This window comes from Aspergillus eucalypticola (genome assembly GCF_003184535.1).
Source record: "Aspergillus eucalypticola CBS 122712 chromosome Unknown BO83scaffold_50, whole genome shotgun sequence".
In the NCBI taxonomy this organism is placed as follows: domain Eukaryota; kingdom Fungi; phylum Ascomycota; class Eurotiomycetes; order Eurotiales; family Aspergillaceae; genus Aspergillus; species Aspergillus eucalypticola.
This window is the reverse complement of record NW_020290324.1, coordinates 58159-79320: the sequence shown is the minus strand read 5'-3', so window position 1 is coordinate 79320 and position 21162 is coordinate 58159. Positions and strand designations below refer to the sequence as shown.

Here is a 21162-nt window from a genome sequence, read left to right as displayed (position 1 = left end):
TCCTTCGAAACCCTTAATCGCACCCAAGCTTTATTAGCATCGTGCCTCCCCACCAGCCTTCACATCCATCACTTGAAAGGAAGATTCCACTCCTCAGCGCTCTCCGATGGAGCCATTGCCTAACCCTTTCTGGTAAACCGGATGCAATTTTCCCGCCAGAAGTGAATGTCTTGTGTATAAGTTGTTGCGATATTCCTGCAAGGAGACAACGAACTGCTTGGAATGTCCCACCCTGGTCTGACACCAGAGACGATTGCCGCGTGGATGATTATCTACATATAAATCCCTCTGCTTGTCCTAATTTTGGCCCCTAGACTATAAGCTTCGAGATTCCCGGGAATATCTTCGCACAGACAGGTTTCTCACGCGGCCGATACTTTGCGTGTCCTCGCGAACTCGCAAGCATGGTGGCAGTCGAGGATGAGGAGAAGCACTCGAGTAGGTTTCCTACTCCGTCTCTTGTCTTCTAGAACTAGGATTCTGACCATGGACACAGCCCCTTGCAGTGATTGCTCCAATGCAACGGTCGTGGACTGGGATGGTCCCAAGGACCCCCAGAATCCATTCAACTGGCCCACTTCCAGGAAATGGCTAATGACCATTACTGCTCTGACCACCACCTTCGTGGCCCTCATGAATGGCACTATCATTACAGTCGCCCATGAAGCAATAAACGACGAATTTAATGTCAGCGATGCCACTTTTCCAAACTCATACTGGCCCGTCGCCTCTTGGACGATGGGAGGCGTCTTCTTCTGTCTCCTTATTCTGCCCCTCATGGAAGACTTCGGCACCCGCATCACATTTCTCCTCACCAACTTCGTCTTCTTCATTTTCGTAATCCCCCAAGCCGTCGCCCAAAATTTCGCCACTCTTATAATTGTCCGCTTCTTCGCCGGTGGCTGCGTGGCCGTCCTCGGCAACGGCTCCGCAAGCATCATTGGCAACCTCTTCGAGACAGAAATGGCGCGCACGAAACCCGTCGCTCTCTGGATCGTCGCCTACCTCGGTGGAAGTAGTGCGGGGCCTTTAGTCGGTGCACCTATCTTCGCTCATCTGTCCTGGAGATGGATCTCCTACCTACAACTCATCTGGGTCGGCGCATTGCTACTCGTGAACATTCTCATCCTCAAGGAAACCAGAGGATCCGTGATCCTGCAACGCCGAGCTCGGAAACTGCGCGAAAAGGGCGAGAACGCATACACGCAGCACGAACTCCAAGCCGAACCGCTCCGCCAGGTCCTGCTCACCAGCATTCGCCGACCGTTCAAGCTGCTCTTCACCGAATACGTCGTCTTTTTCTCCACGCTGTGGTCGGCTTTCACTGTCGGCACATTATACTTGTTCACGCAATCCGTCGAGCAGGTCTTCGTGGGACTGTATAACTGGACGCCCGTGGAGGCAGGGTATGTCCAGGCGGCGGTATTCATCGGCGAAGTGTGTGGGTGGTTTTTCTCGCTGATATCCGCACGGCTGTACTTCAACTCTTCGAAACGAAATAAGGAAATCCCCGGGACGCCCATTCCAGAGGCTAGACTTTATCTTTCCGTCGGAGGGGGTGTCTTCGGCATTGCGGGGGGAATGTTCGTGTATGCATGGACGTCTTACCCCTCCATGCCGTGGATTGCTCCGGCCGTGGGACTCTGGATGGTGGGCATGGGTAGTGTGGTTGTGGTCAGTGGCATTGCGGATTACGTGGTAGACGCGTATTGCAAATATGCTGGGAGCGCGATGGCTTGTTTTGTGGTCGGGGAGAACACTGTCTCTGCGTTTTTGCCGCTGGCTACTTCCAGTATGTATAATACGTTGGGATTCCAGTGGGCGAGTACGTTGTTGGCGTTTATTAGTTTGTTGCTGACGCTGGCACCGTTGTCGTTCATTGTGTGGGGGAAGAGTATCCGTGAGAGGAGTCCGTTTATGGCGGAGGCGATGTTGGATAAAAGGGCGGATCTGATGCGGGAGCCTAGTAATGGGCCCGCGAGGGAGATTAAGGAGTAGATTTTGTGATGCATGTATGTTTGATGAGTGCATGATGAGAGCGTGGCCTGGTGCCTTCAGCATGATGAAATACTATATTGATGTAATGGGCTTATTGTATGTAGATTGAGCGTTGATACTGTGACTGGTCAGCAGGATGAATGTTGAGCAGATCTTTAATGTAGCTACTACTACTTAGTAGTTGCCTGGTACACATTAGGCTTTGTCTCTCGTTGGTACAATGCAAGGGTGTCTAGTGCTGGATCTAGATTCTTCACTCTCAATCGTGCATCGGCAGAATCGACCTGGTCCATCAAGTCCGGGCAGAAATGCATCATACAAATTACTCAGTCTCAGCCACGATATACTCTTTCGGACTAGTCTGCTGTAGACTGGCGAAGTCCGTAATTTGCTTCGGGGTGCGAGGACTTGACTGCCCTAAAGCTATCAATTCCTTCGTGTCAAGACAGGGACTAACCTTTCAGGAGGCAAAGCCTCCCGTCAAGACTTTTGGGTAGAAGGTCGAGGCCTGTTTACTCGAGCTGTGGATGGCAAATGGACGCTGGACGGGCAACAAATACTATAGCTTCTTTCGTATGTGGTCAGTAAAGTCAATCATAAAGCGGCCTAGCCGGTTCCGGCTTCTACGGCATTTCAGGAAAGCTCTGATATGAGCGGCCAAAAAAATCCTGGTATGTGCTGCAGTGACTCGAGATGGTACTGTCCCTGCTATTGGAGGTAGTGCATTCAGGGGGCCTTCCGGTATGTGCGGAGTGCTTCCATATTGCGCAGGCGGATGGATGTTGATAATGTTAGGCTACGTAGACCGAAGTGAGGGATGAGGTGTCAAATCAGGGCATTAAATTATTCGGGCTAACCAAGACAAGTAGAGGCCCGTCGGGATGTATGCAGGAGATGGTCATGGAAGCAAGGGGGATTCAGGTGATATCTGCCCATACTATAGCTAATCACCCAGTCTTCGAGTTCGGCTTCTGCATCATGAAATATATCTTGTAGTACAGCAAAGCATGACAAGGATATGGCAAGGTCCTTGCCATACTGTGCATAGCTGGCCAGTGGCGCACATACTATTGTAAGCTTTCCAAGGGAGCTTCCAATCTGATTGGGGAAGTTCAGGCTGGGTAATATTTTTTTTCGATTCAATATTAAACTAATGACCTGTTTCCATGGGTAGAAAGAGGTCGCATCGGGAACTAGGGAATGAAAATACTGAGGGTATAAGATAGACAAGTGTAGTACCTAGAACGAAGAAAATCGTTGTATTAGATAGGTTGCTAGTTGTATTGTGGTAGTAATTAAGAAAACTTCACACCCGAGCAGTGTTCCTGAGCTGTTTGGACTTTAGCTTCACTTGCTCTGGTCATCGGGGCGGAAACAGCGCGAGGCTAGCTGAAGCAGCGTTCTTGTGATTGCTGCACCTGGCGGCGAGATATGCTGCATCAATATAGTGATTGCTGGATTGTAGAAGTTCTTGGACAGAGACATGGAAGCATTCCCGGAATGAGCACTGGATCCTTTGCCAAAGCGGTGGATTCCGGCAATACTTTGCATATGTCACGTGCTTATCGGTGGCATCATGTCCGTGTTGGGATTAGCGCCGGATCTCGCTATGGTCAACAGCATCAAGAGTGAAGATACAAGTCTGTAGTCGGACGGCCAAGTGACTGGTGTAGTGCCTCTCAAAGACTGAAGCTCTCTTCGATAATAGCAGGAAGTGGAGTGACCCATCTGGCTCGTCCCTTTAGGTCGAACTGCAAGACTCATCCATCTAGAAACCTACGGCGGTTAATATTAGAAACCACATGTATAATATTGATGTGTCTTATTTAGACACGAGGTTGTCTACTGCATAGGGCGCAGAGTGCTCGACCTGCATCAGGAACATATCCTGGGTTTCCAGTCTTGCTACAACAATAGCGAACATCATAGGGCCACAGATAGGACCCCGACGGAGCTGGGAGGACCGAGTCGTTTCGATCTTCAGCGGGGTCGGGCAAAAGTAACTGTGCCGACGATTAGGGCAGCCACACCAGCGGGAAATAGACCTCCGCCACTCAAACGGCGTGTTTCCTCAGCGCCGAGAAATCCTCCGCAAATCGGTTAGGTTGCCGAACTATAGAGCACAGTGCTGATGAATATAAATGCAGACCCTTACCTACTAGTAGAAGGCTGTTCTTCCCTTATCATCTACTCGTTATAATCCTTCTGCCTCAATCAAGTGATACGTCCAATATCCAATATTGTGTATCTATACTACTTGAACGATTGACACCGATAATTTTCACAATGAGTAAATCCACCATATTAAACCGACTCTCTGCCCTGGACACCAACACAGTGTCCGATGCTCTAGATTTCTTAGACCTCAAGGGCGCCACCTATGGACTACGACCACTCTGGGACTGCCCAAAGATAGTAGGACGAGCCAGCACAGTCAAAGTTGGTCCCAAGACCGACGCTGCTCCTACGACTCATCTACTCACTCCGGTTATCGATGCCGTCACGACGGATGATCGCATTCTGGTTATCTCGGGCGGCACCGAGGGAATCTCATGCTGGGGCGACATCATCGCCAATGCCTCGAAGAAAAAAGGCATTCGCGGGACCATCATTGACGGCATGAGTCGTGACATCGACGGCAGCAAGGACGTCGGCTATCCCGTCTACGGCCGGGGTGTGACCATGATCAGCGCACGTAACCGACTAGTGCAGCTCGAGTCCGGTACACCATTGCAGGTTCGCGGTGTCACCGTCAACCAAGATGACTACGTGATTGCCGATATCTGTGGAACGGTATTTGTGCCGGCTGCGCGCATCGAGGAGGTTCTGGACTTGGGTGAACGTGTCGATCTTCGCCAAAACCGTATGGTGCAGGCTGTAAGAGCTGGAAACCCCGTCTCAGAGGTCATGCATGATAAGCAATTCGAGGCTATCCGCTCTAGTGAAGAGTCTGCCCCGTCTGGCCCATCGTCGTCATCATCAAACCCTAATAAAGCAAGCCCCGAAGATGCAGAGTTGGCTGCCCTATTTGCCGAATCAGACACACCTGGCATCTCGGATGCGCTTGATAAGCTTGGTATCACTGGCCAGGCGCTCGGAATCATGCCTTTGACCAACTACGAGAAGGTAACAGTAGGACCGGCCTTCACTGTGCGCTACGTCCCTGCCAGCGACCCCCCCGGCAGTGTTGGTGACTTCATCGACGATGTCGCTGAGGGTGACTTTGTCGTTATTGACAACAGCGGTCGTACGGATTGCACCGTTTGGGGAGATATTATGACACAATATGCTGGCTTGCGAGGCATTGCTGGCACTGTCATTGACGGTGTCTGCCGAGATGTGAACCGCGCGATCAAAGACGAGTACCCCCTTTTCACAGCTGGTCGCTGGATGCGGACTGGCAAGGACCGTGTCCAGGTAGGAGGCGTCAATGAGTCTGTGGGTATTGGCAGAGTGCGTGTTAACCCTCGTGATATCGTTGTTGCTGATGCCAACGGTGTTGTCATCGTCCCTCGGCATCGGGCAAGGGAAGTTGCAGAAGTTGCGCAAAAAATCGAGAAGAGCGAGGAGGGCATTCGTGAAATGATTGAGGGAGGAGCAAGCATTGGGGAGGCACGGAAAAAGCTTGGATATCACACACTGCAGCGGAATGAGAAATGAGGAAGGGGTTCTAGGCCTGTATGATGAAGAGTTTGTCTATGCTTTCAAATAAAGTGGGCTAGGTTTATATTAGAGATTGTAAACAATGAGAAATGAGTTACAATATTGCTCCCTGATTCAGACCCTCTCGATGAATCTACATTATGTATATGTACCACAGCCCAGGTTACGAGAGAGAGCTCGAATAATTATTACAATACCGTGGACAATGGATATCTTTTACTTTAGCGTAAATTACCAACTTAATTACTTTCAGCGATCGTGCAAGTCTCTAATATAGCATCAATTTCTCCGCACAAATTCTGAAGACCGAACCCCGACGCATCAACCCTTATCAGAAATAACTTGAGTGACACCAGGTCGGCTGACAAAGACCATGTAAGTCGGGTCCCGCGGTGTACAGGAATTGGTGGTGCCCAGGCATAGAAGTTGCCCTGGGCCCACTCAAGGATGTTGTAAGAGCCCGTTGTGAAGCCCGGGGTAAAGCTGCGGGACTGGATACCGTTGGTGCTCTTCAGGTCGTCCGTGATAGAGCTGTTTATTAGTTGGAAGGGGCTGCTGGTGAGAGCTGCTGTGACAAGCATGCTCGGCGAGAACGGACATGGTGATAGTGGTCATCATTGTTATCCAGGGTTGTTCGTTGAAATGTATGAACATTTTAGGAGTAGAGGAATGGTGCTGATTCTGTGTGATAAGAAAGTGTTAATCAGAGAAACAAATCTGTCTTTATGTAACTGAAATTTGTGAGAAATTGAGCACCTTGATTACCAGTCATAATATAATCAAGGAGTTCAGAGATCTATCTTCGGTATTATATCCACTGATTGATACATCAATCTTCATGCTGACAGCCAAGCCTTCTTGTTTTAGCTTGCTTCGCCTAGTAAGGCCAATGAAGGGTCTATTTGTTCTTCAAGGTCCTAGTTTCTAAGTCACTAATAGCCCTAACCTGCTTCTGTGCTTAATGCACTTCGCTCATGATTAAGAGATAGTAGTTGTCATAGCACAACTGGTCTGTGAAATGGCCTTTTCATCAATACACAAAGATGAGAAAAGTCATTTTTTATTCGTGCCTATACGGAGATAGTGCATTACATCTACTTTTACGATAAGGTTGAACTTTACAGAGGCCCTGCTACTGTCTCCCCTTCGGTCATCAAGCTTGCTACGATGCCTCAATTAATCTGGAAGTCGATATTGCGAGCGTGCCCAACTACCTCTGTTTCCTCATCATCTAAGGTTTTCGCTAATTTCGATATCCACAGTTGCGAACAACGCCAATAAAAACTATACTACACCGATTGTTGGCTGTGAGTATTATGCAAATCGTATTGCTCGAGTGCCATATCACTCTGCCCTCTCAATGCCTTGGTTCCGCTAAGGGTGGAACCATTAGTGTCGTTCAATTCACTGCTTACCGATACCCAATGTTCCCGAAAAGCTAACATGAAATGATGATGATCTGAAAGTGATACAGGCTTCATATCGCTATATCATAGTTCCAAGACCCTGTAACCCTAACTGCCTTTCGTATACTCGACTTTGATATTTATTTCTTGGCATGATTACCCTTCATCTACAAGGCAACATTGTTGTAGTAGCCCCTGCACTATAAACTCCCAATGAACTCATAACAGATTGGTATCCATTCAGCAGGGTAAGTATACGAGTACAAGTCTTTCACCGACCGTCAACGATATCCACAAACCGAACAGTAATCTCCCAAACCTCCAAACGCATCACGACCGCGCCACCTGCAACTCACTAGTATACCAATTCTGCATAGCACGGATATCATAGCTCAACGCCACTGTATCAAAGACCTTCAAGTGCTCCCTGCCCAACGTCCCATTATTCGACAGCCGACCAACCCACTTCCCGTGTTTCCTGGCCCCAGCAACAATTTTTTCGATTGCTTGCACAAACTCAGGCTCGTCACCTCTAGCGGGGACATACCCCAATATTGACAGGGCTAGATCGTTTGGACCTATGAAAATCATATCTGCCTCAAGTTAGCCAACTTTGCATACCTAGAGAAACGAGTATGACCGCAACTCACCAACACCAGGTACCGCACATATTTCCTCAACATTCTCGACTCCTTGTTTAGTTTCGATTTGAATACATGTAATCAAGGTTTCATTCGCTGTCTTGATATACGTCGACAGGTCGATACTATGTGTAAATGCCGGAAATGCCGATCCTTGTCCGCGAAGCCCTTGTGGAGGAAACTTGGAATAAGAGACTACTGTTTGGGCTTCTTCTGCGGTGTTTATTTGTGGGACCACAATTCCGCTTGTAGGTTGATCAGTATGCGCATCTTATGAAGTAATGGTAAGGGACCGGGTGCTACTCACTGCGCGCCGGCATCTAGGGCCCGTTTAATCAAGTCCGAGTGAGTCATTCGTAAACGCACAAGCGGCGATACTCCTAGAGAAGCTATAGCTGCTGTTGCACTGTGCATTGAGTCGTCGCTTATGTGACCATGCTCACAGTCGATGATGATGCCCTTTTCAATCATATTAGCTTAGCGGGAAGGTGAGTGGTAGGATTGGGCGCTGACGTCAAGGCCGGTCTGGGCTACTATTTGAGCGGTGCGAAAAGAGGGAAGGCCCAGGAAGGTCATTATGGGCTTTGCATTTGCTCGGAGAGCATTGAGGAGTCGCAGTTGCGGGTTGAAAGTTGCGATTGTCATGGCTAGGTCTTTCTATTGGGATATGCTAGAAGGGTGTTAAGTGATAGAGTAGAACTCCAGAACACTAGTGGATATATAGATGATTGGTTCGCGATAGTAAAAGGGAGCCAAGCTGGAAATAATCAACTACATGTGCCGGAGAGCAGTTACAATAAGAACAATATAATAGTAAGCATCGGGAGGGTCAGCTAGAGTCCGAACGGTAAAGTCGGAGTTCAACCGATAATCCATCACCTGCCTTTGCCTATACAAACATATTTTACATTTCCGAATACCATATCTATACCCTCAATTGATCGGTCAAGGGGCACTCTCCCCAGCAGCACTCCATGCCGGGGCCAAGGGGATCTATCTATATCCGGCCCCTCCCGCAACGGCGCGGGACCGGCAAAAGGCCATTTCGCCGACGCTTATCAACCCATGGATTGACGTCAGGATGCATATATATCCTCACTAAACATCGAATCACTATCGCAGTAACTCTGCAAGAACCATCCTCGTCTAGTCAAAATATTACCCGACCTTCGGGCCAAAGCACATACCCCTCACCATCATGCCGCTCACATACTCAACCATCCCGCTCAAAGTCAATGGCGTGCGACTCGAAATCTCTACAATCCACAATAACAAGCTCAACTCCAACCCACCAATTGTCTTCCTGCACGGCTTCGGCTCCTGTAAAGAAGACCTAGCCGACATAAGCGTGCATCCATCGTTCCAGGAATATGCCTATCTGGCCTTCGACGCTCCGGGATGCGGACACTCACATACCGACGACCTCTCCGTCGTTGACATCCCCTTCCTAGTCACCACCGCGGAAGCGGTCCTCGCGCATTTCGATATTGATCGGTTCCACCTCATGGGCCATTCCATGGGCGGACTTACTGCCCTCTTACTGGCGCATCAGCACCCCGATCGTGTGCTAAGCTTCGTCGACATTAAAGGGAATCTTGCCCCCGAGGACTGCTTCCTTAGTCGTCAGATTTTCCAGTTCCCGGCTGATGATCCTGAGGCGTTTATGGATGCTTTCATTGCTCGTACAGCGACGGCAGAGTCGTATGCTAGTCCGTTGTATGCGAGTACGCTGCGCACGAGGGTCCGGTCGGGTGCTGTGAGGCCGATCTTTGAGTCGATGGTTAGGTTGTCAGATGAGGAGGATCTGATGGGCATGTTTTTGAGGCTGCCGTGTAGGAAGATGTTTATGTTCGGGGAGGAGAATCAGGGGTTGTCGTATTTGCCGAGGTTGGAAGGAGAGGGAGTGGACTTGGCGATGATTGTCGAGAGTGGGCATTTTCCCATGTATTCGAATCCGGTCGAGATGTATCGCAAGATTGCTAGTTTTTTGGGGAGTAGGGTATGAGGTGTTGTTAGATTGGTGTAGTAGATTGTATATAGATTGGATAAATTGTATACGATTGATAGACTGATATCAGATAGAAGGATATGTACTATAGATATTATCATATTGATTAACAACCTTAGCGAGGAGCAGCTAATGAAAACTATAGCTCAATCCAATATTTCTGACTAGCATCACATTCAGGGTGGCACAGCTTGAGTTCGAGTGAAGAACGATTTGTAAAAGAGTATAGTTCGCTCATACCCAACGGATTCCCTCACGCGAGGTTTCGATGGTACTAAAGGCAGTGGTACATCATGGTTAAGCCATTAGGAGACATTAGGAGATACTTGTACTGGCGGTGTGAGCAAAGTTACATCTCCTTCAGTTTCTTCACATACCTCACATTGAATCAAACTTCCACTGTGACTGCAGTTAACTTAGTCTCCTTTTAGATTTATGATCAGCAACATATTCCCTAATATTCTCGTCGCAGTCAAACCTAATCTCTATTCCTAGTAATCAAGCTCCGTCCGTTATCTACTTGGGGCAAGTCAACGAAGCATCCCTTCCTCCCGCACCAGTCATGCTATGTAAGGGATAGCAAGGGCCTTGCGTGCTTGAGCTAAGGAACACTACTCATAGCACTTTTTGGAGTCGGAACAGCCGAACTTCAAGAATGGTGTCTTGGACATGTTTCCTGTTTATTTCAATACAGGTCGGTTCCGTCAAAGGTAAAATCCGTCTCGAGATCGACAATGCTCCATGACGGGGATATGCGATGAAGCCTTTTCATTTCGTCTATCTATTTGTACCACGATGCATCATTTCCTCATTGAACCTCATTAGACTCTCTCCAACAATCAACATTTCGTCGTTCAGCACATTCCACATTCCATCACTCATCGTTGACATATTGTATAGTCCATCTAGTAGTGGCACTGGCCGTGGGCATCACGGGGGGTTGAGGTACCGTTGATAGTCAACTACAAATTGCATTAGCATTAAATAATCCACATACATACATATTATGATACTCACGGTCCAGGGAGCATGCTTCTTGCACCAGATGGCAGTCAGATCCTCGGGGCAGTCAGTGCGGTTGCCGCCAGCGAAGCCAGTGGGGAAAGCAGTCTGGCCTATGTTGCACAATCCAGTTAATTACAATCACCATCGAGCTTTTCCTCGTCCAGCACTCGGTCTTCACTTACATTCACCCGCAATAGCCTCGCCCAGATCCCAGGCACCACCGCCGTCACTCTCGAAGGCGCTGGTCACCTGCTGGATGACCTCGTCGCCAGCCTCGGAGACGTAGTCGTGGGTGGTGCAGCAAAGCGGGATACCATCGCTGTAGTCGAGGACAGTGTTCTGCGCGGATACGGCAGAGGCGAGGAAGAGAACGGCGGGGAGGATAAACTTCATTTTGGATTTGGGAGTCGATTTGACTTGGCTTGGCTTTTGGTAGGATCTCAATAAGATATCCTGTGGATGATGGATGATTGGGGAACAAGCTATGATCCGGGGATGAATGGACGGTATTTATGTCCCTTCTAGATTGGGGGACCGACCTCACTTCCACAGCATTGTATTGGAGGCAGCTGAGGTACCTCGACCCCTCACGTGAAGAGATAACATGCTATTTGTCAATGCTGAGACTCCTGCAGTGACAGCGGCCCTTGCATGTAGCTAGCTAGCTCAATGGGTTGTTAGCTGATTGATACATAGCAAGGGGTAATTAGAAGAGACGAGAAGCTAGTTATACAGCACACAGCACAGAGGGATGGATATTTTGGCTTGAGTTTAGGGAACTCAAGCTGGCATTGTTGGGGAACTGCCAGGCAGGGTTGAAACAAGGGCTGGGCAAGACATTCCAAACATGCGCAGGCGGGCTAAGACAGATATCCGGCGGTGAGATAGATGTCCACTGGGGATGACAGACAACGAGAAGTGCCGGTGGGAAGACAATTTGTATATTATTACTCCCCAGGGAAAATAAAGCCCTTTCTTCTTGCCATGCTTCAGATCTCGGGTTTGTCGGCTAGCCTCTTAACAATCGATGACAACTCTCGTAGGGACCAGGCACCCAAACACCAGGAAGCGATAGCTTGATGTGCGAGGGCAGAAGCTAGCCTGAGTACCCCGTGCGACGATATGCGGAGGCAGCATCGATCTGCATCATGCAGGCCACCAACGGATTACCCGAATAAAGCATAGTGCTTGGTTTCGTTCAATCACTGAAAGCCTTTGTCTTCCGTGCCCTGTTGATCTTTGCCGGGATCTTCAACTATCTTCGGAGTGGCTAGAGTCTAATCAAACCTTCTGATCCTGTTTCGCAGCAAATTTACCTGGATCGTCTTCGATTACATGATTGGCAGTGAATTTGTGGCAGGATTATCTCGCCGAATCCTCCATCGTCATTTTCCTATTTGAGGGGTTGGCTACATAAGCATATGAGATGATGCAAATGTGAAACATGCGGGTTCGAAGCGTATTCGGTAGGATCAAAGTAGCAGTCATACAGTAAAGCCTCCGCGATAGCAGAAAGTATCTCCTGATAGGACGGAGGACGCTTGATACATACAGATGCTGATATATAGAAGTATCGCGAGGAGGTATTGCAAGGAGGATATGATCATCAATTGCAGCAACACCTCGCTATATGTAAGCAGCTAGCAAACTATCTCACTCCCAAAGAAAGCGACCTTATTCCCGTCACTACTAATTGACTCAGGTCATTCAAGAGTGACTGGAAGCTCAGTCAAGTGCACGAATGCAAGAATGAATGTATGCACAGGTGTCAGCTCCGCGGGGGCGCGGAGAACAGGGGGTCAACAGGAGAAACATAATGAAAGTCGGGTAACATCTTCATTTTGAACACAAGTCCTGTATCTAAGTGATCATAGTTTCATTCCTTGCTCCGTTTCGGCGCCTTGCGGGCCATGCCGGAGGTGCTGGTAGCTGGCGGCCGGCGCCGAGCCACATGACCGTCTACCAACTTCTCAGCCAGATGGACGGCGAATCTATATACAACACTTCGAGATATACAAAGTGGCTGCGTCGGTGTATTTACAGCTGCCTCTGCTGTTTCACGTCCCTACTTGATCCACACTGAGCACTCACTTGTGACCCATCTGACTCCAGACTTGCACCTCATACTCCGTTATCGACCATGTCAGGGTCGCTCTGTGGTAGGTCATTAATCCATGATCGCTATATGCCACTTGTTTCACCACATGCGAGGAGGTCCCAGAAATCAATTCCTCACTTGACGGCAGGTGTCTGCCCACTAGCTTGAAGATACGGTCATTGCGAGCGCTCTTCGCGGGTTGGGATGACGGAAAAATGATGGATGGCTAGAGCCTACAACAAAGTTTGGGGGGGGGGAACTTCGCAGTACTATGCTATGACCAAACACCTCGTTTGAATACACTCAGCTATTGCCGGTGTGAGTTAGTGCCCGAGATTTCTGGCTTGGTCGTCTTCACAATAAGCTTGTCTTCCAGCCAACGGGCGAACTTCACGCTAGGAATATCCACCGCACGCCAGAAGACATCACCAGCCCAAAGGGAGATAGAAAGGCAGATGAGCCAGCCAATCAAGAAACCCAGGCAGTACTGGAAGTTGGTCTCCTTACCAACGACGGCCCAGATGTTGGGCATGAGAGAGTAGCCCAGCGAGTGGAGAATGGGTCCGTGGACGATGTAGAAGGCAAATGAAATCTTGCCCAAGTACTGTGAGAGAGGGTGGGTGAAGAGTTTCTGGAGATCCTTGGAGTGGTTGATGCTGAACACAATGAGCACAGCGCCCAGGGTCTGGGGAAACCGATGTGGCTCCGGGTAGGTTCTGGGAGTAATCTCCCAGGTCCAACGGTAGAAGGGAGTCCACTTGTAGCCAGTATTCGGGGCCGAACCCAAGTACAGACCGAGTACAAAAAGGCCGATCCAAAGATTGCGGGTAGAGAGACGGAAGGGAAGAAGTTGTCTAAGGGCATTTTGCTGCTTGGGAAGGAAGTGACGATGCCCAGTTCTTGGCTTCGACTCGCTCTCATTCGCAGGTCGCTCCCAGGTGCCGTTTATGAGATCCGCCTCCGCCATAAGCATGCCAAATAGGAAGAGCACGATATCCCAACGGCCCCAGCGCATACAGAACCAGACTAGGCCGCTAACGAGCGAGATCCGGATGGCAGTTGTTAGACGAGAAGTGCCCAGGATGGTGAGGAAGAGCACGATAGAGCTGCGGAACTCAACGGGGATGGTCCACAGATGCGGGTTGTAGTAGTTGTAGTAAAGCGCCCAGTTAAAAGGATCCATCAGATGAACGATTGCCAGGTACCAGTCCCAGTACTGCTTGTAGAAAGACCGCATGATCGGGGGATGCTGTTCGTTCGTGCCGAGGATGGTGTGGCCCTCTACCAGGACTTTATGTGAGTAGTTGTACACGCCCAACCGGACCGCGATGAAAACCAATAAGATGCCAACGATAGATGGGATGTAGAGGCGGAGTGCACGACGAAAGGTAGATGAGGCTAGGGTAGTGAAGGTCTGTTCCCAAGAGCGACTGCGGATCAACTTCAGTGGCTTGTAGGAGAGCACATAACCGGATATGACGAAGAAGATAGCCACCATGATATGGCCAGAAACCAGCATGTGTATTATAGGGAGCTGCAGCACGCTGAAATTCTCATTGTTAAATCCCCAGCCCACGGCAACCTTCCAGGTATAAGTGAAGAGGAAGTGGAAGTTGAAGACTAGCAGGCAGGCCCAGCCGCGCAGACCATCCAACGCAGCGATCGCATGTTGTCTAGACGGGGGCTGCGACTTGCCGCCAACATGATGTTGCAAGTAACTCGGGGTTATGAAGATAGCGACTTTGGTGAAGAAGTCGTCCAGACGGTCGATGCCGTTGTCCATGTGGTGCTTGACATGAGGAGCGAGAGCCGAGGGGTCGGTCAGATCGGACCAACTGGGAGCGGGGAAACGGCGAGAATGATTGGATTCCAGGTCATTCAAAGGAATATTATGGACTGGCGGTGGGGATAGGAGGCCATTGTCGGAGGACGACGACATTGTGGCGCTCAAGAGACGTCCGGTCGGTCGGAGGAAAGGCAGGCAGGAGATGCGTCTACCGCGCGGAACGGGAGAGGTTGAACCAGCAACCAGCGATGGGTTTGAAAGGGTCGGGGAATCAGTCGGGATTGGAGAAGGGAGAGGAGTCACTCGAATACCGAGTAGGGTAGAGGAGGACTTGTTCAGGTGAGGATAGAATCATGGATGATCTAGAACGCGCTCAAGAGAGCAAACCAGGTGGAGGCGAGCAGGGTCGAAAACTAATAATCCACAGGGACAGGGGACCATCTCCACCGCCTGCAACTTTGAGGATTCCGCACTTAAACTACTTTGGGACTAGCCCCATACAGGTCACTGACTGACTGACTGAGTTCTTACCGCTATACTCAAGTAGGCAACCTCGTCTCGATAAAAAAAAAAGGTATGGAGTCTCTTCCTTAACTTTCCATTAATCCTATATGTCAGTAAGGACTATACCAGTGGAAGTATTGGGAGAGTAACGCCAAATCTACACCCTCTGCCCAGGCTGGTTGTGGATTACGTGGCATTATGTCCCGTGTTCTAGGGATCGACCAGCGCATCATATGTAATCCTGCTCACGCCATTGAGTTGAAACTTGGTTAGTCTTATATGAAGTACTATAAGCGCCGACATCTCGTTATAAGGCTATCACTGCAAAACTGTGGTCGGGCAGTTTGAGGCAACATATAGTTATGTCCATTCATTGCTGCTTCTTACTTTTTGCAGAAAGGTCTCACTTGACTTTCAACCGGTCTCGAATATTTGTAACAAAGTCAATGAAAACTGAATTCACTACGTAGTGCACCTCTAGATATAATAAGTATAGCCAGCATATTACTGGGGAACAAGCTTTCAAGTGCAGCATAATACGTCGCTAAGGTTGGTTAGGACTAAATCAGCTATGACTGGTTGACCACTGCCTGAACTCAGGCAATCCGGTCAGCAGAATCATTACATCAGGGATTCTAGGATCATATCAATGTCCCGAAACTATCTCAGCTGGGCTGTATAAAGTTCCCCGTCCGCCCTGTCGAACCCGCAGCGCTGAGACTGTTCGCTTTGGGTTCTCGCAGAGCAGAAGTTAAATGCTTCAACGTGAAGAATATTTTCGGCTCTAGTAGTATACGGTGTCCGTAGTTGTGAGTTCGGCGATATCGACTGGAGTCGGCACAGAGGTTTCCGAACCATCGGGAAGAATACCTTGGGCCGACCACCAGCATTGGCAGCTGGCCTGAGAGACCGGCGAACATGTTACCGGACCGAGAGTATAATGCCGAAAATCATTTAGTTGACATATTAGCATGTTATTGAGCAGTTCACTTTCTTCTTGATACCTCAATCATCCCCTTCATCGTTTACTAGTGTCTATAATTTACCAGCGACACAGGAAACATCAGCCTCACAAGATTCCAAGCATGACCGAACAGTACCTTGGCCTACCTATTGCGCCGGCAGATACAGCCTTTGGGCTGATGGCAGAGTATGATGCCGACCAGCACCCAAACAAGGTGTCCCTAATAGCAGGGGCATACCGCGACGAGAGCGGCCAACCTTGGGTACTCCCAAGTGTGGAAGAGGTTGGTAGCACGTATGTCTTTATAGTTCCTGGATTTAACTAAGCTACCCTTCTCCATTTCAGGCCAAAGCACGCCTCGGTCAGGACCAGAGCCACGAATATCTAGGCATCGCAGGCTCACCGGCCCTTATCAATCTCGCTCAGTCCCTTACATTTGGCTCCGATATGGCCAAGAATCTAGACAAGAGCATCGCTTCTATCCAAACAGTCTCAGGAACAGGCGCAAATCATATGGCTGCGCGCTTCCTAGCACAACATCTTTGTCCAAAGCGGGTGTACATCCCCTCGCCAACATGGGTCAACCACCAGACTATTTGGGCTGGTGTTGGGATCCACATCGAAGAGTACCCATACTACTCTGCAGAAACAAGAGGCGTTGACCTAGAAGGAATGCTATCAGTGTTCGAGACTACCGCCGAAGAAAGAGATGTAGTGGTTCTGCAAGCCTGTGCGCACAACCCGACAGGTGTGGACCTCACTCACGAGCAATGGGCACGAGCTGCGGAAGTGATGAAGCGTAAGAAGTTATACGTTCTCTTTGACAGCGCTTATCAGGGCTTTGCTACAGGCGATGTCAACGGTGATGCCTGGTCTATTCGGTATTTCGTGGAGCAACTGATGTCCAATGGGGAACCCGATCATCCAGGCCTCTGTGTGGCACAATCTTTTTCTAAAAATTTTGGACTCTACGGCGAGCGTGTAGGTGCCCTCCATCTTGTCGTGCCTCGGCACCTCGCCGCCCAGGGTGCCCGGTCGGAACTACTTGGTCTCGCTCGTGCAGAGTACTCAAATCCGCCTCGCTATGGGGCGAGTATTGTCGAAACTGTCCTAGGAAATGAAGAGTTAAAGGGGCAGTGGCTAAGGGACTTGAATACTATGAGTTCGAGAATTAAGAGCATGCGGCGTGAGCTCCGCAGGAGGCTGGAAAGCAAGGGGACGCCGGGGGATTGGTCAGTTTTGGAGAGCCAGATTGGTATGTTTAGCTTTACGGCGCTGAGTCAGAAACAAGTTTCTCGCTTGCGAGAGAAATTTCATATCTATCTCTTGCCATCGGGGAGAGTGAGCATCTGTGGTTTGAATGAGGGGAATGTTGAGTATGTGGCAGGTGCGTTTAGGGAGGTGATTGGATCCAATTCCAATTGAATCCATGCAAGATAGCTCTAAGACAAAGAAATAGCATAACCAGCAGTCTGAAAGTAAGTTAGAATACTAAAGAATCTTACTACTACTAGTAATTGCCTAGGAATGCTACCATGACTCGCTTTACTATTTTTAACGAGGGCTGATTTCTTAGGTAAGCCAACACACGATTTTACGAATCCTGTACAGAGCATCTACAAAGTGCGTCTGACCTATTATATTTCATTCACCCTGGAGTGAACGCTGAACCAATTGACAACAGCATAGGTAATTCAATATCTAACTTAGTATCTACTTACTACAAGGTCAGATAGCTATAATCTGATTGGTCCCGCCATCCCCAACTACCATAAGCGGTTAGTTCCACCCCGCGGGCCTGGCCGGGAAAATTCTTCCCAAATAAGAATTGTCCGACAGAGTATAAACCATCTATAACCAGCATACACCTCCAGCAGACCAAATAGCACAGCATGGGCATGAAAGAGCTGCCCATCACCCCTCGTGGAATCTTCTGGCAAGAAGACTTTATCACGCCCGAACACGAGCAGCAACTAATCTCCATCTTCCGGCATGAACTAAAGTGGCCCGACCGCAGCGGGCGCACGTCTCTCCACTACGGCTATACATTCGATTATACGACTTTCGGAGTAGACCCCGAGATACCCTATAAGGAGTTTCCAGATTGGCTGAAGCCTCTGATCCCCACGACGGAGTCCCGTCCCCCAGATCAGGTCTGTCTGCAGTATTATCCTCCGGGAAGTGGCATCCCACCTCACGTAGATGCGCACCTGGCGTGGGATCAGCTGTATGCGCTGTCGCTGGGTGCGCCGGTCTTGATGCAGTTCCGGAAAGGCAAGACGGAGGAGCGGATCGATGTGGACTTGACCCCGCGGACGATGATGGCGATGGTTGGGGATGCGAGGCTTCATTGGACGCATGGGATCAAGAAGCGGAAGACAGATACCTTACCCGATGGCTCGGTGAGGCTGAGGGAGGATAGGTGGAGTCTTACGTATCGGTGGCTTAGGAATGGAGAGTGTGAGTGTGGGAATGTTGAGCTTTGTGATGTTGCCCAGAGACGCAATGGTATTGAGAAGGAGAAGAGGTCGTTGAAGCAGTTAGCTGAGGAGAGTGCCAGACAGACTGCTTCTGAATGATCGGTGTTTGGCTGATGGAGCGACAAAGATGAGTCGATGACCGCATATCTTCATATACAACCTGTGGCTTTTGGTGGTGTCGTCAAGAGTCACCAAAGGCCATTCACTCAGACAAACTGCCTACTTTCCTGCATATGGCACGACGAAAGAAGCGTCCCATGGAATAGGGAATGGCAATGATTGCGGGGTATCCCAATCAGACATTCATTCGGACTCCAACGGATACTGAAAGGCGAATTTTGCCGCTCGAAGGCTCCTGATACTCCTAGGCTTTCATTGGTGGTTGCATGTGACGCCTACTACATTCGACAGCCAGCACAACTTGCTGTGGGTGCAACCCTTTGAGACACCAGCCATATCCCGGGATTGAATTCAATTATAGGTTGGAATCCGAGACCGCTTAAAGCACAACCAAGCTGATCCCTAGCTTGTCCTCATACACAAAAGTATCGTGTGTAATATTACTCATTTGTATATACCGCTTTTCATTTTGTATCATATACCATTTTGACTCGGCAAGGAGAAATCAGTTCAATCATCTTCTCAATTTTAATGTGAGAATCACCGATAAGTCTTGTCCACCAGATGAGCCGAACCGCCACACTATGTGTTGAGAGGTCTCTCTCACTGAGTGTCTAGAACTATAGCTTACACTGAGCAAAGGAACCAATGCCTTCGACCTTGGGATTCTGCTTCGCCCTTACACTTGGCCTTTAATGAGGAAGACACCTTTAGTCGCTAATTCATGAAGACTACCGAGCAAATCCTCCTCTTCCACGCTCAAAGTAGACACTGCAGATCTCCGAGCAGATGGGAAATAGTCAGCATCAATGCCACACCTGTTTACACCGTCAGTATATGTTAGGAAACTGTGATAGGAGTTGTATTTTACGTTGCTTCGGGCTCCGGTAGTACTCCTTCATTAAGATACCGCCTCAGATGTCCAACGGTACACAATGAAGGCATCCTGAGAGCACAGTGGCCATACGATATCTGCTGCACAAGGCGAGCGGCTTCAGAGCTGTTCCGAGATTTCTTTGCAAATATTAACGGACACACAGGATCCCAGGTAGTCGACAATATCAGTATTGGCTCAGCTGTGTTCACCCGGGGAGACCCAGGATAGCACCGAGGGTGGAAGCCATGGGTTGTGGGAATCGACCACGAGGCTCGGTCATAGATATCAGATCCTTGATACCTTGATACCAAAAAGGACATTTCCGTTCTGGAACTAGTATAATTGTAGACCAGCTTAATACCATGTTCTGGGGCATCCTTCCCGCTTTTTCGGTATATTATTAACTTCGCCGGAGAACAGAAAAGTACGTACAACTTAGTCCCCAATAAAACATCTTCTGCTGTCCGATCGCGTCGAGGATCATGTCCATATCAGCAGCTATCTGTGGAGTGTTTATGTATCTCCCATATTCGCCCATCATATCTTTACAAGCATTTGTTTCATTCTCGACCTTGGTGTACATCTCACCGGCTTGGAATTGAAGGTCCCAAGGGTTGCTGGCGAACGCGGCAGTGCGTTCGGCGTTGCTTGCGAAGCAAACAGCTTTCGGCACTGATCCACTTGCGCCACGAGGGTCGAAACTGAGTAAGTGGAAGTGTTCCCCAATGAGCTTATTGAGATCGGATGCAGATCCCCGCAGAAAGCCCACTCCACTGGCTGCAATATGCCAGTAAATGCCACGCTACCTGGACTTCCAACGTACCTCCAGGTCCCCCGGGGTTCAGGAATATATGTCTATCTCCGCTTGCAGATGCATTCTTGGCTAGCATTCTAATGATAGGTATCGAGAAAGCCTTGTCGGACGGTTGGCTATAATGATCCATGGGAATATCCAGTCGGGAACCTTCCTGTCGCGTCAACGCCATTAATAATGGGCCAAAAGACATCTGCATACTTACATTGGAGAGTACGGTTGTTAGCTTCACCGCAGACCTTCCACTGCAATATGGAACCCCCATGAGGGCTGAGGGCATCTGAACATCTTTGACCAAACATTGTGCCACAATCGCAGGGCTTATACATACTGTGACTAAAACACACGAAAAAAGGCTACCCCAGCCTTTGGACCCGAGCATTATCGGCGAGGTATTTTCGAGGGAAGACTTGCGTGGTTTGACTAGCATGATGACTTGATTGATGGTATGTGAGTTTACTCTCTTGAAGTAGTGCCACGCTGGCTGAGGACATATATCAGCAATCGCCTTTCCTATGCCATAGAAGCGGCAATATATAACTGAAGATTAGAAGAACTGAGCCATCGCAAGTGAGTAAGTGCACAGATGCATATGTGTTGGCTATCGTGCTGCAGCGAGTGGTTGTCCTGTCGTTGTTTCACCGAACAGTTCTGCCTCCGCTTTTCTTTGTTCGGATGTTTCCACTTTCTGCCCCTCTCAGCCGCTTGGTAGTTACTGAGAACAGCCAAATCCAATGAGTATAGCAGCACTGTCTACTTCTGATTGAAATTCACTATTCAAAACTGATGATTCAATCC

General features: G+C 49.2%; 11 protein-coding genes across 11 annotated transcripts; 6 read left to right on the top strand and 5 right to left on the bottom strand.

Annotated features, from left to right (window-relative positions):
* The first annotated feature begins 211 nt into the window (after positions 1-211).
* BO83DRAFT_206998 (putative MFS multidrug transporter) lies at positions 212-2044 on the top strand. Its single transcript, XM_025526685.1, has 2 exons — positions 212-438; positions 497-2044. The coding sequence occupies exons 1-2, from the start codon at positions 405-407 to the stop codon at positions 1996-1998; spliced, it is 1536 nt and encodes a 511-aa protein (XP_025382023.1). The 5' UTR covers positions 212-404; the 3' UTR covers positions 1999-2044.
* Positions 2045-4203: 2159 nt separating this feature from the next.
* On the top strand, positions 4204-5658 carry BO83DRAFT_373260 (RraA family protein; the record flags this gene model as incomplete). Its single annotated transcript, XM_025530027.1, has 1 exon — positions 4204-5658. The coding sequence occupies exon 1, from the start codon at positions 4285-4287 to the stop codon at positions 5656-5658; it is 1374 nt and encodes a 457-aa protein (XP_025382022.1). The 5' UTR covers positions 4204-4284.
* A 242-nt stretch (positions 5659-5900) lies between these two features.
* On the bottom strand, positions 5901-6242 carry BO83DRAFT_432760 (uncharacterized protein; the record flags this gene model as incomplete). Its single annotated transcript, XM_025535641.1, has 1 exon — positions 5901-6242. One exon carries the CDS (start codon positions 6240-6242, stop codon positions 5901-5903), a length of 342 nt encoding a protein of 113 aa, XP_025382021.1.
* A 1155-nt stretch (positions 6243-7397) lies between these two features.
* BO83DRAFT_404171 (HpcH/HpaI aldolase family protein) lies at positions 7398-8353 on the bottom strand (the record flags this gene model as incomplete). Its single annotated transcript, XM_025533685.1, has 4 exons — positions 7398-7660; positions 7718-7953; positions 8016-8167; positions 8222-8353. 4 exons carry the CDS (start codon positions 8351-8353, stop codon positions 7398-7400), a joined length of 783 nt encoding a protein of 260 aa, XP_025382020.1.
* A 496-nt stretch (positions 8354-8849) lies between these two features.
* BO83DRAFT_373257 (alpha/beta hydrolase) lies at positions 8850-9731 on the top strand. The gene has a single exon (XM_025530026.1). It carries the CDS (start codon positions 8907-8909, stop codon positions 9711-9713), a length of 807 nt encoding a protein of 268 aa, XP_025382019.1. The 5' UTR covers positions 8850-8906; the 3' UTR covers positions 9714-9731.
* Positions 9732-10621: 890 nt separating this feature from the next.
* Positions 10622-11114, bottom strand: BO83DRAFT_412823 (uncharacterized protein; the record flags this gene model as incomplete). Its single annotated transcript, XM_025534442.1, has 3 exons — positions 10622-10678; positions 10734-10831; positions 10904-11114. 3 exons carry the CDS (start codon positions 11112-11114, stop codon positions 10622-10624), a joined length of 366 nt encoding a protein of 121 aa, XP_025382018.1.
* A 1255-nt stretch (positions 11115-12369) lies between these two features.
* BO83DRAFT_412822 (acyltransferase family protein) lies at positions 12370-14961 on the bottom strand (the record flags this gene model as incomplete). The annotated part of the gene is made up of 2 exons (XM_025534441.1): positions 13178-14961; positions 12370-12438 (listed from the first exon to the last, which is right to left on the bottom strand). Exons 1-2 carry the CDS (start codon positions 14756-14758, stop codon positions 12370-12372), a joined length of 1650 nt encoding a protein of 549 aa, XP_025382017.1. The 5' UTR covers positions 14759-14961.
* BO83DRAFT_404166 (uncharacterized protein) lies at positions 14808-15098 on the top strand (the record flags this gene model as incomplete). The annotated part of the gene is made up of 3 exons (XM_025533684.1): positions 14808-14924; positions 14972-15010; positions 15033-15098. The coding sequence occupies 3 exons, from the start codon at positions 14808-14810 to the stop codon at positions 15096-15098; spliced, it is 222 nt and encodes a 73-aa protein (XP_025382016.1).
* Positions 15099-16194: 1096 nt separating this feature from the next.
* Positions 16195-17534, top strand: BO83DRAFT_460289 (aspartate aminotransferase; the record flags this gene model as incomplete). Its single annotated transcript, XM_025537199.1, has 2 exons — positions 16195-16356; positions 16419-17534. The coding sequence occupies 2 exons, from the start codon at positions 16195-16197 to the stop codon at positions 17496-17498; spliced, it is 1242 nt and encodes a 413-aa protein (XP_025382015.1). The 3' UTR covers positions 17499-17534.
* A 396-nt stretch (positions 17535-17930) lies between these two features.
* On the top strand, positions 17931-19002 carry BO83DRAFT_206978 (2OG-Fe(II) oxygenase family oxidoreductase). The gene has a single exon (XM_025526684.1). The coding sequence runs from the start codon at positions 17966-17968 to the stop codon at positions 18650-18652; it is 687 nt and encodes a 228-aa protein (XP_025382014.1). The 5' UTR covers positions 17931-17965; the 3' UTR covers positions 18653-19002.
* Positions 19003-19352: 350 nt separating this feature from the next.
* On the bottom strand, positions 19353-20794 carry BO83DRAFT_394319 (uncharacterized protein; the record flags this gene model as incomplete). The annotated part of the gene is made up of 5 exons (XM_025533005.1): positions 19353-19491; positions 19760-19883; positions 19983-20327; positions 20374-20518; positions 20570-20794. 5 exons carry the CDS (start codon positions 20792-20794, stop codon positions 19353-19355), a joined length of 978 nt encoding a protein of 325 aa, XP_025382013.1.
* Between the last annotated feature and the right edge of the window lie 368 nt (positions 20795-21162).